Here is an 18,877-nt window from a genome sequence, read left to right as displayed (position 1 = left end):
GCTCTGCTTCATTAGGCATTCTGCAAAAGACCAATATTTAATGTTTGGGGGATGTAGCCTTTGTTACTGAACTTCTAGAACTTGTAGCCTATCCTGAACCGAGCTTAACCTAGAACCCCAGCCTAACCTGGGCCATCGAATTCCTAGATTAGTTCTACTTAGTGGTCTGAAGGGGGGACAGGATGTCCCACGTTAGACTGGGACGAGATCATAAGAAATTACCCAAAATCTTTGGGGGCAGAAGCCTTAAACAGGGTGGTATGGAGGAGAAGTGTTCGCCAGTGTGTCGGTCTCAGGCGGCTTAAGGCTGCGACGAGTTTGTAGTATTAGTAGTAGAAGTCAAAACTATCATATAGGCTACCTACCGCGTGAAGTTTATGAATTTAAAAAATTTCGGGGTGCGCCACTATACCCTCCACCAAAATGCGCCACTGTAGCCGAAATGCCCTCTTTTATCCATTTTGTGAACCAAAATTTGAAATAATGACCGAGAGACAAACAGATGACTGCTCTATGTTTAGAAATGTTGGAGCTTTCAGATGAACTAATATTCGCCAGAATTCGACACTATTTGTAGCCTACAAACCTTAGCAAAGTCATTAAATATTTTCCATTTGTCCAAGATTTTATTTTCCAAAGCACTTAATCACATACCTCAAAAACTGCAATCGCCCCAAAAAATTGAAAATGGCTGACGATCATAGACCATGTGACTGCCCTCCTAGTGCGTATTTTTTTAGAATTTAATCTAATCACAGGTGGCAGTGGGATCAAGTGCGCCACTGTAGCAGACTGCGCCACTGTACCCACCTCTCCCCTACTTGTCGATTATTGGTAACACGCCCAAAAAGGGAAGTTAGGCTAATCGTAATAAAAAATACCTAAACATAATGATAAAATAATACTTTAGAAACAAAATTATGGAAACCTAACATAACCTAAACCAACCTAAAGTAACTTAACCTAACCCCCACTCCTAATGTGTAAATATATAGCCCAATGCATTATGCCAAAGTCCAATTCATTGTATCATCTATAACTTGTTTTTGGGGTTATGAAACCTGTTTTCTGAGATTTAACCTAAGCGTAATTCTTGAATGTGTTTCCAATAAACGACAACTATCGGTATTGGTTTGGTATCTTGGTTATATTGAACGTTCTTCTTCGCAATTAAATAAAAAAACAAACAGGTTTTTTTTTAAACTGAGAGTAAGAAGCAACTTTAAAACTTAAAACGAGCAGAAATTATTCCGTGAATTATCAGGGCTGCCTCTTCCTCCAAACCTCTCTCTTTATGCTAAAGTCCTAAAGTTCTTAAAAAATAATTCTTATTTAAATTCATCAGCCTTTGTTTATGATCAGACTTTCTTAAAGAATAGTGACAAAAAGTCGAAATTTTGCGTAAAGAGCGAGGGTTGAGGAAGGTATAGCGCTCTCATGTATGGAAAATTTAGGTTAACTTTTGTTTCAATGTGCTCTTTACTTTCAGTTGAAAAAACTTGTTATTTTTCATTTAATTTCTGACTTTTCCAAATCATTCCAGGAAATTTCCTCCACTTGTTTAAAATTTCTGTGGAAAACTTCCCGTTCATCAGAAAATTTTTCTGTAGAAAACTCCCCTCCCCCTCCAAAAATGTTATGTTTAATTTATTAACAAATACTTTGAATAAACAATGGGCAAATTCCGTAGCTTACTCAAAGACATAGTTATAAGACTTTTCAACTATGCTGAATCAAATGAATATGTCTGAATTCTGATTAGAAACTAGCTAAATTCTGAACCATGGGTGCTCTAAAAAAACGAAAGAGCCTACGGATGGTTTTGGTAACAAAATAGTAAGGTGTTCGAAAAATGTGGTTCAATCTTGCTTTCTAGGGCCATGATGAGAGAAAGGATGAGATGGCTAGGACACGATCTGACGAAGTAAAATGATAGATTGCCAAAGGCTGTAATGTAGGCTTTGTCATTATTTATTCCTGAAAGTTCCTTTTTTCCTAATTATTAATATTAAACGTATTCCTATAAATCATAAATAAGGAAAGATGTACGTGATGAAGAAATTTCTTATGATTAAAGAAAGAAAAAAATCGAAAAAGAGAGAATATACTTTCATTGACCTTTTCAACGAAAATTTATTATCGCATTAAATTATTCTTTAATTGATGGGAAACTTCGATATTGTATTTCATTGTGAGGTTTTATTTTTCCATATGTCTCTCCAGGAGGTAGTCACCAAGCTATTTTGTGTGGCTTTTTCTATGTCTATGTGGTGAACAATTCCGTTTTAGCCTCTGGGAGCCTTGAGTGTGCTTAAATAGGCAGACAGAAAGGAAGTTGATTGGGGCGTAATTGGATCAAAATAAATTTGTTTCCTATCACTGAGCCAAAACGCTTGACTCACTTCAGGATCAGGAGACTTTGAGGAAGTGATTTTATGCCTAATATCGTATTAGGGCCGAATATAAGCGTAGATAAATTCTAACCGCTGGGAATGTGGATAAAAAACTTTGCTTTGGTTAGAGGAGGGGGTGAATAAGTAAATGTCCAGTAAATTGCAAGGTCAAATGAATTATCTTGATGAAAAGTAAATCTGGATGATTTTTTTGTCCTATGGGGCTGAAGCTATCCTAATCCGTATCCTCTTGAGACCTAAGAATATAACCTCTTTATTCAATTAAAATAAAATTCCTTTTTTTGTAGTTGCAATTATAAATGTGCTTAATAAACCCACGTCTAGGTCAATTATAAAGAGTTTTGTTTTGCAATCTTAAAAAAAGATCGGACGTCAGAATATCAATATGACTAGATTTGTTTTTTAAACGTTTTTCCTTCATTGAGGTTCCATAGCTGTCTTTATGTGCCACGTCAGTTGTCAAACCCGTCGCAGACAAACAATTTTGGGACGTCACGAATCGATACAATCTGATTTTGCTCCAATACGTTTCTTGCTCATTGAGGCTTATTTTGCCTAGGTAAACAACTTTGATTGAGTTTGTGCCGCAAGTCCATATAAGGAGTTCTATTCAAAATGGTTTGTCTTTTATTGTGTTCGACCTGATTCTGTCAACGTGTTTTGTACGTTTCAATTGAATCAGAGAACGAAAAAAATATTTGGGCCGATATTAAGGCCTCTTGAATCAATACAGTCAAACATAGTTTAAAATTAGTCTTTCAGTACTGGGTTGTAATATAAATGTAATATTCAATTGCGGAATCGATGGGCCTTTTTTTGTGTCACATGTTTTTTCGGTTTAGGCTAATAAAATATATTCTTAGTCCATTAATTTCCTTTGGTCTTGTCTGACCGAAAATATTCTAGCCTCTGAAAGAGAAGTAATCGGTCAGCTTTAGACAACTGAATAACATCTGAACCATCGAAATATTTTTCACTAAGTTTAAGGCAATTCGCTTTAATACCATCAACATTCGTGCAATCTTAAAATAACTCTTCTGCATTAAGCAAAAGCCGGAAAAGTATCTTGTTGAAAAGGCTATAAAAACCCTTACACTAAGAGGTAAACATCAGTATTACGTGACGTGACGTTTCTTGGCTATGACAATACCCATTACGCCTGAATAAAGAAAATAAGTCATGTCACATGATGGACATTCCTTTTATTGCTACTTTAGTTCGGACGTTGATGATCCTATATAATAATCAAAATCAGTCATTTTTTCACTAGTATGACATCTCCAATTCCCCTGGACTCGCGAATTGAACCTGCCCTCTCGTTAAATTGCATTTTACCAATTTAATTGATATTCTAGATAAAAAAAAAGTTTGAATTTTTGAACACGGATGGGAAATGGTTCACTAGGCCCCCCTGCATTGTCAGAAGTGACTTGGGCAAATTATTTTCTTTATAGGTTTCTGATATATAGGCTATTCAGAAAATTTCATCCTAGACCATTCTTTCATTCCTAGAAGATGAATATTTCCTAGGCGAAAAAAATTTGGGTATGTAACAAATTGTCCTATTACAATTGTAGGACTACCTCAGGTAATAAATACATGAGTTATTAGTTTACAAAAATAAAGCAAATTATCAAAGTAAACTCAAGGTCCTTTTGAAATCCTCTATTTTCCTGAATTTCTTGGGCACCCCTCTTTCAAATAATCAAATAAAACTTGCTTTTTTTATTATTGCCCACCCCAAGCTATTTTCAAAACAACAGCAGCCCCTCCCACATTTTTACAGCAACCCCACACATCAAGCCCAAAAACAACAGCAACCCCAAAACATTTTTACTGAAAAGATCTCCTTTCACCCCACGAAACCCCTTAAAAGAAATGGAGTTTACTACTTAATTGACAATACAAAAACTTCAGCACGTCTTTTTTGAAAGGCAAATATTGTATTTTTGTAGATTGAATGCTTTCTGTAAATCCAGAATTTTACAAATTATAAGCTTTGAATAAATAAAGAAATGAGGTTAATTTTGGTGATTAACATTTAATCAATTAGGACTATTCCCTAAATGAATCCACGAAATGGTTAGTTAAAAGGAGGATACATGTCTATGTTCGAAGGAAAGAAACTCTTGTATATCTCTTATATTAGCAAGATATAGGCTGCCAAAAATTCAAAATTTGGCGCCCTTTCTTCTAGGGGATTTACGCGTTATGTTTACCCTGAAGGTATGTTTTTGGCCTGACTTTTCTGATAATTGTTCTGAAATTTCGATCCGATCCTATGTGGAAGATGATAGGATAGCTGGTCATAGGCCAAATAAAAAGGGCACTAGATCTCACAATTTTTGCTTTACGTGGGAGTAGAAAGGGTATCTGATGGACCTCCAACCAACTTGGCCACTCAAAAGGGGCACTAGACCTAACAAATTTCGATTGAATGAGCCAGCTCCAAATTTCCTAGAGTCCTCTGTTGGATAATGATGTGACCCGGGAAAATTAACAAACGAGAGATGCATCGTTCTTTTCAATTGTGTCCAACCTATAATGTCAATTAAGCTATTGTGTCAGGATTTTGTTTTATTAGATCATAGGTAAATTGACAACCATGAAATGAAATGAAAAGACTAAGAAAGCGAGTTTCAATGAGAATCAATTGGAAAAGGTGTTTTTTAAGATGATTGATGCTTATTGTTATGCTAAAAGGCCCTTTGGCATGTGAATCTCTATCAATTGAAAATGAGGGCTCAACTGTCTCCCCAAACTCATGTTTCAAAAGCAAGGCCTTTTTTGGGGAGAAGAGATGCACGGATTTCAAATGTTCTGTTTTAGAAATCTAATGCCGGATCATACGTTAATTCTGTTATACGTCAATTTTTTTTTTTTTTTTTTTAGGGAGAGACGCAAGGATTTTGAACATTCTGTTTTAGCATTGTAATGGTGGATCATACGCCGAATGAATGACATTTTGTACACATTCCAAAGTCGGAACAAACGTTTTCGATCGTTAATACGCAAATTCTTGATGTTCCTAGTACATTTTATATTTTAGTCTATAATAAGGGATGACACCCTTTTTTGTAGGGTGGCACCGACTAAACCTGTGTTCTCATCAGTATTTATCGTCCCTCTGCCCCTTTTACTAGTGCAGCTTGTGTCCATCTGGGTATTTTGCCCCTTGGATTCACCCCTGATTTACTCCTAACAGTGAACACTTGGTTTGGTCTCCGAAAAAATATTATAGATAAGTACCTAAAGACAAAAAGTCATTTTTATTTCAGAAGACTAGCGATTTAAAAAGTTACGTTAAAAGAATCATAATTCTTATCGAACTATAGTAATTTGGACAACTTCCAGTTAAGACTAGTTTTTAGCTATTCTGGATGGGATTAAGCAAGGCTGTATCCAGATTTTTGTTTGGGGGAGAGACTTTTTTTTTGGGGGGGGGGATACAAAAAACTAAAAAACACATCACAAATGTGTTTGTGTACTTTTTTGTGCTTTACTAATCAGGTAAAAGTTTTGGGAGGGGGCATTTAAGCCTTTTTTCCTGATATTGTGTTTTGATACAATCTTTGTAGTATTTTGGGAGGGGGGATTCTAGCCCGGAACACTACCTAATGCTGGAAATGCCTTGGGTTTGATAAAGAAGATATTCAAAGCAATGCGATGACTTAATATATTGGCTCCCTAACAGGGCAAAAAATTCAGTTTGCAGTTCAACAGGAATAATTTGAACATTATCCAATTAAGAAATATTTGTATCTATTCTCGCTGGAATGAAGTAATCAGAGGCTATATAATTGGCTTCCTTTGGATTATAAACAAAAATCGTGACCTCTCGTGTGATGATCTTGGCAAAATAATTGAATAAACAGGAATAAAATGCCATCAGACAGTTTTTTTTAAAACAAGGCTGTAATTATTCTTTTTTCTTCATTATGTTATCTTGAACGTTGATGTTGTATCATAACTCATAGCCATCCACTTTTTCTAGTGGTAGTGAAATCATCATCCATCGAGACATGAATATCATATGACAAACAAGAGCGTTATCTGATACTTCCCATCGTAATTTACTCCCATCCATGCAACTGCGTCTCAAATAGCTGTATTTTGTCCCAATGGTAAGAGAAATGCTTAGAACAATGATTTCCAAAGTGGGCGCCACCGCCTCCTAGTAGGTGCTGAAGCAAATCAGGAGGGCAGCCCTCCTAGTAGGCGCTGAAACGAATCAGGGGGTCAGCGATGACCACAGGCATATATTAGTGGTTGCGATTAGTACCTACTACTCGAGTGACAAACTGAAAAGAATAATTAAGAAAACATAAGCTTAATGTGACCTTTAAACATTCAAATAAAATACAGAGCTTTTTCAATAGTGGCAAAGATAAAACCAGCCCCATTCTGGGTAGTGGTGTTTATAGAATTCCCTGTTCTTGTGGCTGTTTTTATATTGGAAGAGCCCAATAGCAACTAGGGGAGAGGCTATTAAAACATAGGTCTTCAATAGACAAGGCCATGAGGCTATACCCAAGGGCTGATATTTTTTATTCTGCCTCAACATTTGTACAATAGTGCGCACCATTTCGTCTTATTTGACAGCACATCCATTATTGCCCTTGTTAAAGTTCTCATGCAAGTTTTCAGGGAAGTAGTTGAGATAAAAAAGCACATACACGAAAAGGTAGCTCTCAATAGAGACACGGGAGATACTTCTCTTAGTCCCATTTATGACACAATTATTAATTCTGATCGTTTTTATATAAATCCACAAATTTTTGTTGCACAATCAAATAAATATTTGATGATAATCTACATGTATAGTAATTAGCCTTTAAGAGTGCTGTAAGTAAAATGATATTGTGAAATGTCATTTAGACTTGTGGTTTTTATTCAGTTACCCTTTCACCGTTGCTGATAAAGGGTCATCATATTTTAGTTTTGTGTTGAGGTTTTTTTTATATTTTTATCGGTTTATTCTGCACTGATGACGGTCAAGCGGATGTCTTGGCCGAAATATTGGCATAATTTTCAATTTTTTCACTGGCTGTTAACTGTCCTCGTTCTTCTTTTCTTTGCGATTTTGTGTTTTTTGAGTAGTACATTGCAGATTCATTGTGTACAGTGAAATCGTGGTGATTTATTGTTACTGCTGACAAAAATTGACCTCTTTTTTTTTATTAAATTATTACCAATACACCAACCTCATCCTTCTCAAAAAGACGGTTGCACATATAAGATATCCTTTTAATCCACCTTCTTGCTAAACTACTTTTCAGAAATCAGGGTCTGTCAAGTGCTTTTGACTCCACCCCCTTCTGAAATATACTGGGGTTTACATTCCTGACTATGTTGTAAAATATGTTTAGATTAAAGCATTACATTTCAGCGAAACTAGAAATGAATCCGTGACTCATAATCAAATACAGGGTGGGCCAAAAGTCACTGACCCATTTCAATTTCAAATAACTTTTTTGAAATAGCCGTTGAATTATTGAGCCTTGATTTTGATAGTAAAATTTTGCAATTTCTGTACTTTGTACGGTGCTGAATTTCTCCATAATTAATTTCCAGGACCTGAAAAACATAAAAATTCAAGAAAACAAAAATAAGAAGAAATAAAAAAGATATTGAAGAATAAAAAGGGTCAGTCAGTTTTTGCTCACCCTGAATAAGCAAAATTAAAAAGATCTAGATATTAATCACCAGTGCGATTAATCACCTGAATGATATATTCCCGGAAACTCTTCTCCTCAAAAGAATGTTCCCTTTTCCGACCTTAAATTCTTGTCTAGAGCTTTCATGCCCAACATGATGCCTTTGTCTTTTCATTGCCTACGTTTTGGTCTTTGTTTTGTCATTCAATTGTCAATTTTCTTCGTTCATATGGTCATTCTATTATTTTTATTTTTTTGTTTTTTTATTTTTCTTGGTGATATTCACAATTTACTTATATTTTTAGTAATACAAATTTATGTTTATTAATGGAGACAGAGAGAGAGATGATCAAACAGAGACAAAATATAAAAATGGAAAGAGTATAATTATTTTCGTTATAGCTATTGTAATAATTTACTATAATAATACTAGTATAAATATAATTAAATGGAAAAAGTATAATTAACTTTGGAGGTGTTACCCATTATCTAGCTAGGGAGAATGTGGCCACACGACTCGATATATCTTTTTTTTTCCAAATCTGCTAATCACTTTCTTCATAGGTTTTATTGTAAGTCCTTAAATACACCCTTAAAGTGACCTTGTGAAAATGAAAATGATTACCAAAAAATTCCGGAAACTATTGTGAAACGATCGTAATACTTGTTTATAGAGAAAGCCTGAGATGTTAGGTCACTTTCTGTGGAATAAGGACAATATATTGACCAAGATAGTCCTTATCGAGTAACCGTCTAGGGCCAAACGAAAAGCAGGTCACAGCTGAATGGGATGGGAGGATGTCATAAGGAAAGGTTTAAGTGAAATTGGGACTCCTTGCTAAGGTATAAAGAGAGAGGCCATGAATAAATTAGGATGGATTTGACACTATTGGTGGCTAGTTTAAAGTTTTGCCATTTTAAATGTATTTATTGGTAGTAGCTGTCGGAGTTGAAGACTATTGATTCTAAAAAAATAGGTGATCATAATTTGCCACTATTGGTGGTCAGGTCTAATTTTTGCTGTTTTCAATTGTATTTATTTATAGTGGCTGTACGAGATGAGTATCAATTGGCTCTAAAAAATAGGTGACCACAATTTGCCACTATTGGTGGTCAGGTCTAATTTTTGCCGTTTTTAAATGTATTTTATTTATTGTGGCTGCCACAATTTGCCACTACTGGTGGTCAGTTTTAATTTTCGCTGTTTTCAAATGCATTTATTTGGCTGTCAGAGATGAAGACGATTTATGGGGTGTAATGGTTTTAATTTTTGCAATTTTCAAATGTATTTATTTACAATAGCTGTCGAAGATGACTATCAATAGCCTCTACAAAATAGGTGATCACAATTTGCCACTATTGGCGGTCAGGTTTAATTTTTGTCGTTTTCAAATGTATTTATTTATAGTGGCTGTCGGAGATAACTATCAATAGGCTCTAAAAAATAGATGACCACAATTTGCCACTATTGGTGGGCAGTTTTAATTTTTCTGTTCTCAAATGTATTTATTTAGTTGTCAATGGATGTCCGAAATAAAGACTATCTCTGGGGTGTAATGGTTTTAGTTTTTGCACTATTCGAATGTATTTATTTATAGTGGCTGTCGGAGATAACTGTCAATAGGGTCTAAGAAACAGGTGACTACAATTTGCCACTATTGGTGGGCAGTTTTAATTTTACTGCTCTCAAATGTATTTATTTAGTTGTCAATGGATGTCCGAAATGAAGACTATCTGTGAGGTGTGATGGTTTTAATTTTTGCACTATTCGAATGTATTTATTTATAGTGGCTGTCGGAGACGAAGACTATCTGTACTGTGTGAGTGAGGCGAACGGAGGAAATGGAAATTCTTCTTTACAAGTTTTCGTAGATTCAATTGCAAGCAAACCAAGTGTAAGTTCCATGATTTTTTTTTTAGTTATTTTGTTTCAATATTTGTTAATTTTGAGTCGTGGGGGTTGAGATCTGATCTTTAAGATATTTTCCGAGCTATTGTATAATTTCCAGTTTTGGCCAATTCCTCCCTAAACTTGCAGTTTATAGGAATCTGCAGCTTAAATTTTCCGTTTGAAAGGGAACTTTAAATTACTTACTATATTGTTTTTATTATGCCGTATTCCTTTTGTTGTTCCTTTTACTATACTGTACTTTTTTACTTTATACTTTTACTTTTCTATACTAATACTATATTCCTTTTGCTATACTATATTCCTTTTTTTGTTCCTTTTACTATACTATACTTTATACTTTACATCACTTTTTTTACTTTTACTTTACTATACTAATACTATATTCCTTTTGTTGCATAAGTCTAAAAGAAAAATATGGAAATTAGCCTTTAATTTTAGAAGCAATAAAGTTGAATTTTGATTATAATTCAGTCCCAATTCCAGGTACCACCTTGCTAAGGTCTGCAACCAAAGAGCAGCATACTCTAACCGAAATTAAAAGTTTTTTTAAATATAAAATAAGACCCTAATTCCTTGCTAGGTCTTCAAAAACACAATTAGTAGGCCATGGTTAGACATAAAAGTGTAAACGTGCCTGTCTAGCACCAGGAGGATTGAATTGAAACTTTTCTTTTTTTTTGGGGGGGGGTGTTGGTTTTAGGCTTGGAAGGATACTTATTTGAATAGAAATATGAAGCGTTATTGCTTATTAGTAACGAAAGAGACCCCGCTTCATTAAAGTATTGTTCTCTGTCATTTTTTTCCTGTGAATCAGTGACTTCAGCCCAGATAGGGCCAATATGCTATCAAAATGTAAATGGAAAATTTGAGATTGTTGTTCGGTTTAGAAACCTTGAAAAGCTAATTTTATAACCTTTCATGTTCGAAGGCCATTCCGCTATGTACCTGCTTGTGGCCCACAAATAGTGAACGGTATAATAGGCCATGGGTAAATAATAACCCCCCCCCCGAAGAAATTCTTTATACAAAACCCATTCAAAAAAAAAAAAAAAACAGGATACGGCCCTGGTAACCAATAATGCTAAGTTACGCAGTGTTAAGAAGTTTTGTGTCACTTCAAAGATGATAAATCACAATGTCTTTTTGCAGGGGAGGATGGTGCCTAAAGACCTGGAAAGCGCATTTTAGGCCCAAATTTTCATACTTTATATTAGAGGTCGAGGAGATGAATATGGAGTTGTCAAGGGAGGTCACCCTTGAAGCTACCCCTGACACGTACATTTTATAATGCTGAACTTGTATGCAAAATAACAATAGACTGTAACACATTTCAAAAATGCTGGATTTATATTTCCAGTCTCAGAGAGGGATTTATATTTTCCAGTCTTCTAGCCCGTAGATTATCCATTAAAACCATATTTCAGTTTCTATCGTAGTTTCCCAAGGAGATGAAAATTCAATATTCTATCTTGGCACACAAATATACAAGAAAATATAAAGAAAAACCTACCACTGTCCACATTAATATTTTGGTCCAATTTAGAGGGTAGTAATCAGTTTCCAGATTTACAGATGTGTTTGCAGAAAAATACTTCTCTTGGAATGCTTCTTCTTTAGGTAACAAAAAAAAGTATATATATATATCACTAATTTAGGAAAATAGTCTTCCTTTTCTCCTTCTGTCTCTTTTTTTTTGTGTGTTTGTGCTGTTGCATTGGTGATTTCTCTTTTCATGATATATATATATATATATATATATATATATATATATATATATATATATATATATATATATATATATATATATATATATATATATATATATATATATATATATATATATATATAAATCAGGTACATTAAAAGTTCACTCTTGAGGTTTGTTAATTTTCTCCACTATTTTTTTTTTGTATGATATCACCAAAAAATAGAAAATCTGAACTTTATGCTAGACAGTTGGCTATCAAATCTATAGAAAAGGAATCCCCCGCCTTCCTGGAGGATCGTTGGAAAATTGTAGCCGAAGAATTAACTGCTCTTCACCCCCTCCCCTTATGAAAAATGTTCTGATCCCATAAGAGTCAAGCTCGAGGGGTGCCAACTTTCTGAAATCACGTGCATCAGGTAGCACGTGCAAAACATGGTTAAAGTATGACAAGCGTGGCGAAATTTGCCAAACGCTGTGGGGACTTTGCCAAGTATTGTAGGGATCATGCCAATCTGTGCTGAGACACTGCCAGGCTTGGCAGAACTGTGTGGCAAACATGGCACTTTGAGATGTATACCAGGTCTTGAAAAGTGGATAGCCCCTCAATCATGTTAGTGGTGCAAGTATTCTTTATATGACGCCATTGCAGAATTGCGTACTATTAGCTGTCCCACATCTTTAAATGCGACATAATTGATGACTTCGCACGGGGTCATCATGTCAGACGCAACTCAGATAACGAAATTAAACCAGTCTGGTGTTTTATTAGTTTTTTTCCGATCTCTGTTTTTTCCTCGGTGGATCGTTTGAATCACCCAATTAGATCGCCAGACAAAAAAAAAAATGTTCAGACTTGTCAAGCGATCTATCTTTGTGAGAAATCGCTTTTGATTTTTTTTTTGCGGAATTGAAACAAGCATGCTAAGCTTAAAGATGATTTTTTTATTGCTCGGAAAACCGGTGGTTAATTTCGTGGGTCTTAGAATGCCAGCAACATAAAAACAAAAACATTATTTGCCCGTGGACATATTTTGGGTCTGTTCATAACTGAAAACTGAGATTTTCTTAGATTTGTATTTTGGTTGTTTCTAACTTATAAAGTTTTTAGGGTAGCATCACATTTTCGTCAGTGTTGCCAGGTTTATTTTTGCAAATAACTAAGCAAAGCTAACCAGTTTATTTAACAGAGCATTTCGTCCCTAAAATTTCAGACATTTAGGCGGGAAAGTTCAAAATAATTTTCGAGCCTCAGTGTTAGGTCACCATCACAACGAGAAAGTGTCCAATAGCGAGTTCTCCCAGGGGAGTAGCCATCATCAAGATCTGTCGAGGATTTGTGGTTTGAATGTGAAATTTGACTGAAAAGACAACGAAATTTTACGTCCTATTTGTAGGCGAGTTTGTCATAAAAGTGGATGGAACCAATGGGAACTACCAAGTCGTCCGTGTTAATTTCTTTGAGCTGATTTCTTGCATTTTCTTAGCATGTATACAAGAACATTCAAGGGACTATCTTTTCCTCAACTTTAAAGAGAAAATTCTGCTACACTTGAGCGAAAAATAAAATTCAGTTTCTGATAATGTTAGTTTTATTAAAAGTGAATATTTTTATCTGACAAAAAACGTGAGAAGATAAACTTGTTTTTTTCCCTAATATTTTTTTTTGGAAAAGCAGCTATCAGCTTTTAGTTTTGTCGAACGTCTTGTCATTTAACGTTTTGTCAAAACGTTTTTGTCTTGTCATTTTGTCGAACGTCTTGTCATTTTCTGTCATTTAGTCGAACGTCTTGTCCGGCTCTACAAGTTATGCCATTACCGCTTAATCAACTGTATACGGGTTGGCCGCAAAAACTGAAAAAAGTATAAAATGGACGAGATAGCTTGATCAAGGCCCCATCCCGAGGGATCCTACCGGGTTTGAACCCCCCCCCCCATAAAAATGCACAAAAAAGATACAAAATGCTGTGTAAGTTCCCATATTCAAGCAGTCAAATTCCATTTTCACTGTCCTTGGCATTTAATAAATTGTTTTTTGTAGTAAAGGTGAGTTATCTATATGCGTGGTTACATCCCATTTTTATGTAAATACAAGATATTAATTTCCTACAATAAGAACTGTTTGGTATTCTTCGTCTAGTAAAATTGCCCTATTTTTCAAAAAATTATTGGTAACTGGCAATGGTAATTGGTAACTTGTTAATACCAATAAAGTAATTATCGATTGGTTTTCATTAGTAAATTTTGACCTCTTAAAAGCGTCTCGGAACAACTTCCTTCTTAAAAGGGTAGGCTACTCGTTAAATATTCCGACCCTGCCCAAGAATTGAAGTTAGGTTAATCCTAGTAAAATATACCTAAATATGAAAACATAATACTTTAATAACAAAATTGTTGAAACTAGGGAAGAAAATTATGGAAAAAAGACCGCCCAGAACGCATTATATTAAGTGCCTAGCCCAACCAAAATGCCAACTCTATGTGTTAAATATTTATTTCAAACATACCTACACTGTAGTTTATCTCCCTCAGGCTAAGTTGATTATCACCGGGCACATATTGAAATACACATATAAACCAGTTTTACTCAGATCAGAACTTGGAGTGGGTTCGGGATGATTAGCAAGTACCCTTAAAGCATTAATTTGGTTAAGTCTTCAATAAAATACAACTACTAACAACTCACCGCATAAGCAAGCCGCCAGAGGCCAACACAAGTTTACCATGTGTAAAACTTGAGAACAAACCGACTTCTTTGTTAGTTTCTTTCTACTTAGCGTGAAACAAGCCAAAGAGAAGTAACATAATAGATTGGAATATTTAATTTGGGCTATATATTTGCACATGAGGGGGGGGGGTTGAGTATTTGGACATTTTGAAGTCAGAAAATAATTCTTACTTCATGATATGCAGAATAATTGTACCTAGCACATCTTGCATGCAGACCCAATATACTTTACCCCCCCCCCCCTAATGTGCAAATATATAGCCCAAATTTGTTTCCAAAGTAACGAAGAAACCGGTTTATCGTCAAGTTTTACACAGCGTAAACTTAAGTGGCGCATAATACACAAGTAGACAAGTACCGGATAATAGTACCGTACCGGACACATACTAGTAGACAAGTACCGGACAATAGTACCATACCGGACACATAATAGTAGACAAGTACCGGATAATAGTACCGTACCGGCCACATAATAGACAAGTACCGGAATTTTTCATGGAGAGAACCGGATTTTCCGGTATCACTTAAAAGCAATCAGAAATTAAATTTATAAAGATAAATTTATAATTGATCTGTTTTGATTGTTGACATGCACATTTCAATATAGGTATATATAAGCAACAAACTCATTCTTTCATTTCATTAATTAATCTATTAATGTTAATCAATTTTAAGTAATATCATTGCAATTAAAACATGAAGGCTCAGAAGTAAAGACTGAGCAAACCAAATATTGAAACTGCACTTTGCTAAAGGAGAAAAAAAAAACACTTGAAGAAAGAAACGAAGATTTTGAGAAGCTCATATACTGCAAACTTGATACACTAATAGCTTAAGAAAGAAACTCAATAGACAACCAGCCGAATAGTTAAACTTTACACTTTAGTAAAAAGGAATAAATAAAGACTAACAATCAAATAGTTTTCTTTAACTGCTTGTGATCTCCATACCAGAATTAGTCTTGAATTTTCATTCTTGCCGGTTGAGCTAAGGACTGCTGCCCCTCCCCCCACCCAACCCGAAGAAAAGTTCCTCCGCAATGTTTGCTGGAACCATTGTTTTCTACAGGAGGTCTTGAGATGTTCTATAAGAAACGTGTCAGCTTAGGCCTAAGTGAAACCACTTGAGCTACAACGAGCAAATATAAAAGAAATCTGGCATATATTGTATTGTAGTAATTTAAGTTAGATTAGGGGTCTCAAAATGGTAGAAAGGACGAGAAATATCGTTGTCAACTGTTTTGAACCTTTGACCCATGCTGCATTGAAGTAATAGGTATTTATAGACTTAATTTCACACAGCATCGATTGTTTTTCTTACTTAAAACGGCTGATATTCAGTAGGTGCAACGAAAACGCTGAACTGCTCGCATAAGCCAAATTCATTCAGTCCGTTATAATACTAAGGTTAAAACCTATAGAACTTCATCAAACAGTTCATGGTAACGAACTGTAAGTAAGGAGTGACCCGGCTCAATAGTAATCGAAACTCTAAAAAACGGAATTTTGATACCAATATATAGATGAGAAGGATTGGATTTTTATGCTGATTTCAAATATTTAAGATTCAGCAAGTTTAGTCTTGCCCATTAAAAGTTAAAAACCTGAGAAAAGTTGCGAGCCGTTTGTTTTTCTTACTTGAAACGGCTGATATTCAGTAGGTGCAATGGAAATGCAGAAATACTCGTATAAGCCAAATTCATTCAATTCGTTATAATACTATGGTCAAAACTTTTCATTTTCTTAAAATGATGGATCCTTTTTCAACGGCTGAGTTGAAATGCATGCGTTGAAAAGTAGTACCGCTGGAAACTAAATTCGACAAAATTTAATGAAAAACGCAAAAATAATAGTCTGCAAAATTAAATAAAAAAACAAGTTTTTTTTTAACTGAAAGTAAGGAGTAAATCCGAAAGTAAGGAGTAAATTCGATTCTTTTGATGTATCTTTTAGCATCAGAATTCCGATTTTTTGAGTTTCGTTTACTATTGAGCCGGGTCGCTCCTTACTACGGTTCGTTACCAGGAATTGTTTAAAATTACTTCGTATATGAAAGGGGCTGCTTCCTCATCAACGCTCCGCTCTTTACTACTACTACTACTAATAACTCACTGCAGCACCAAGCCGCCTGAGGCCAACACAGCTATGCACGCTCCTCCTCGAACCTAATCTATTTAAAGCCTCCCTCTTTACACCCTCCCAGGAAGTTCCCATTTCCTTTAAATCTTTATTTATGACATCCTCCCAACCCAGGCAAGGACGATTTGCTTTCCGTGTAGCCCCAGACGGTTGGCCAAAAAGGACAATCTTCGGTAATCTGTCATCCTTCATCCGTAGAACGTGGCCTAGCCATCTCAACCTTTCTTTCATTATAGCCCCAGAAAGCGGGATTGAACCACACTTTTCGTACAACCTACTGTTTGAAATACGGTCAGTCGGCCGGGTACCCGGGTGCCCATGCTTCAGAGCCATATTTGACCACTGTCATCACTGTAGCTTCCAATATTCTAATCTTGGTTTGTAGGCTTATCTTTCTATTCTTCCAAATTTTTTTTAACTGAAAAAACACCCTGAGCTTTAGCAATTCTACTTTTAACATCTTCACTGCTCCCACCATCTTTACTAATAATACTACCAAGGTAACTGAAGCTCCCAACCTGATCAATCTTTTCGTTACCTAATGTCACCTGTTCATCTTCACTTATTCCTAGCCTTAGTGACTTAGTCTTCTTAACATTAATTTTCAAGCCTATTTTAGCACCCTGAACTCGTAAAACCTCTAAAAATTCATTCATTTTGCTCACACTTTCATCTAAAATGCTTAAATCATCAGCATAATCTAAGTCCAGGAGCGTTCTTCCTCCCCATTTGATTCCATGGTCTCCAATTGCCTTTTCTGTGCTCCTTAAGACGAAGTCCATCAAAATGATCCATATAAAGGGGGATAGAACACAACCCTGCTTAACTCCCGATTTAATACAAAACCAGTTGCTAACCTCATTTCCTACCTTAACCGCAGCAGTATTATTCTCGTACATAGCGCAGATCACTTTAATGTATTTTTCTGGTATACCAACTCTTTCTCTCAACTCTTCTTTTAAAACAGTAAAAAACTTTAGCGTAAAGAGCGGGGCGTTGATGAGGAAGCAGCCACTTTCATATACGAAGTAATTTTTGTTCGTTTTAAGTTTTAATGTCCCTCCTTACTTTCAGTTAAAAAAAAACTTGTTTTTTTATTTAATTTCTGATCGTTTTTGAATCAATGCATGTTTTGATTTTGGCTCTCCGCAGAGGAATAATTAAAACGAAATTTGCATTATTTTTTTTTTTTTTTTGGCTAAATGGCTTTCTCGTAGTTTTGATCGAATGATTTTGAGAAAAGAAAGAGCGGGGGAGGAAGCCTAGTTGCCCTCCGATTTTTTGGTTACTTAAAAAGGCAACTAGAACTTTTAATTTTTTACAAATGTTTTTATTAGTAAAAGATACACGTAACTTATAAATAAGCCTACGTAACGAACTTTTGTATTCTCATGTTTTTATTACATATATGAGGGGGTTCAACCCCTTGTTACTACCTCGCTCTTTAAACTAAAGCTAAAATTTTGTCCCAACTCATTAAGAATGACCCCTGAATCACAAAAGCCATAGAATAAATTGTTGAAATTACCAAAAATACCTTAGCGTAAAGAGCAAGGTATTAGGAGGAGGTGAGCCCCTCATATGCATAATAATTTCTGTTCGTTTTAAGTTTTAATGCTGCTCCTTACTTCCAGCTGAAAAAAACTTTTTCATATTTATTTTTTCATTTTTTTTTAAATAATACTAGAATATCTTGCGCTCCCTTCATGGAAATTTTCTTCCCCCACGATAAATTCCTCGATGGAAAGTTTCCCCAGCATATCCTCCTCTTCTCAACCCCTACCCCAACCAAAAAATCCCCCTGTTAACGTCTGTACACTTCCCAATAACCGTTAGTATATGTAAGCACTGGTCAAAGTTTGTAACTTGTAGCCCCTCCCACGGGGACTGTGGGGGAGTAAGTCGTCCCCAAAGACATAGTTGTAAGGTTTTTCGATTACGTTGAAGGAAATGGCTATCTCAGAATTTTGAGCCTTTGACTTTGGGAAAATAATTTGCGTGGGAGGGGGCCTATGTGCCCTCCAATTTTTTGGTCACTTAAAAAGGGCATTAGAACTTTTCATTTCCGTTAGAAAGAGCCCTCTCGCAACACTCTAGGACCACTGGGTCGATACGATCACCCCTGGAAAAAAAAACACAACCCAAACAAATAAACACGCATCCGTGATCTGCCTTCTGGAAAAAATACAAATTCTACATTTTTGTAGATAGGAGCTTGAAACTCCTACAAAAAGATTCTCTGATACGCTGAATCTGATGGTGTGATTTTCGTTAAGATTCTATGACTTTTAGGGGGTGTTTTCCCCTATTTTCTAAAATAAGA

The 18,877-nt window shown here is 35.4% G+C and overlaps 1 protein-coding gene across 3 annotated transcripts in view; it reads left to right on the top strand.

Moving 5' to 3' along the window:
• Positions 1 to 18,877, top strand: part of LOC136035630 (activin receptor type-2A-like) — a 130,434-nt gene that overhangs the window by 33,044 nt on the left and 78,513 nt on the right. For all 3 annotated transcript variants that reach the window (XM_065717526.1, XM_065717524.1, XM_065717525.1), the window contains exon 3: positions 9,860 to 9,966. In XM_065717526.1, the coding sequence (XP_065573598.1) occupies positions 9,860 to 9,966 (107 nt within the window). The remainder of the gene's footprint in view (positions 1 to 9,859; positions 9,967 to 18,877) is intronic.

The sequence above is a fragment of the Artemia franciscana genome, chromosome 14 (genome assembly GCF_032884065.1).
Source record: "Artemia franciscana chromosome 14, ASM3288406v1, whole genome shotgun sequence".
Classification (NCBI taxonomy): Eukaryota; Metazoa; Arthropoda; class Branchiopoda; order Anostraca; family Artemiidae; genus Artemia; species Artemia franciscana.
This window is presented reverse-complemented; position numbering and strand designations above follow the sequence as displayed.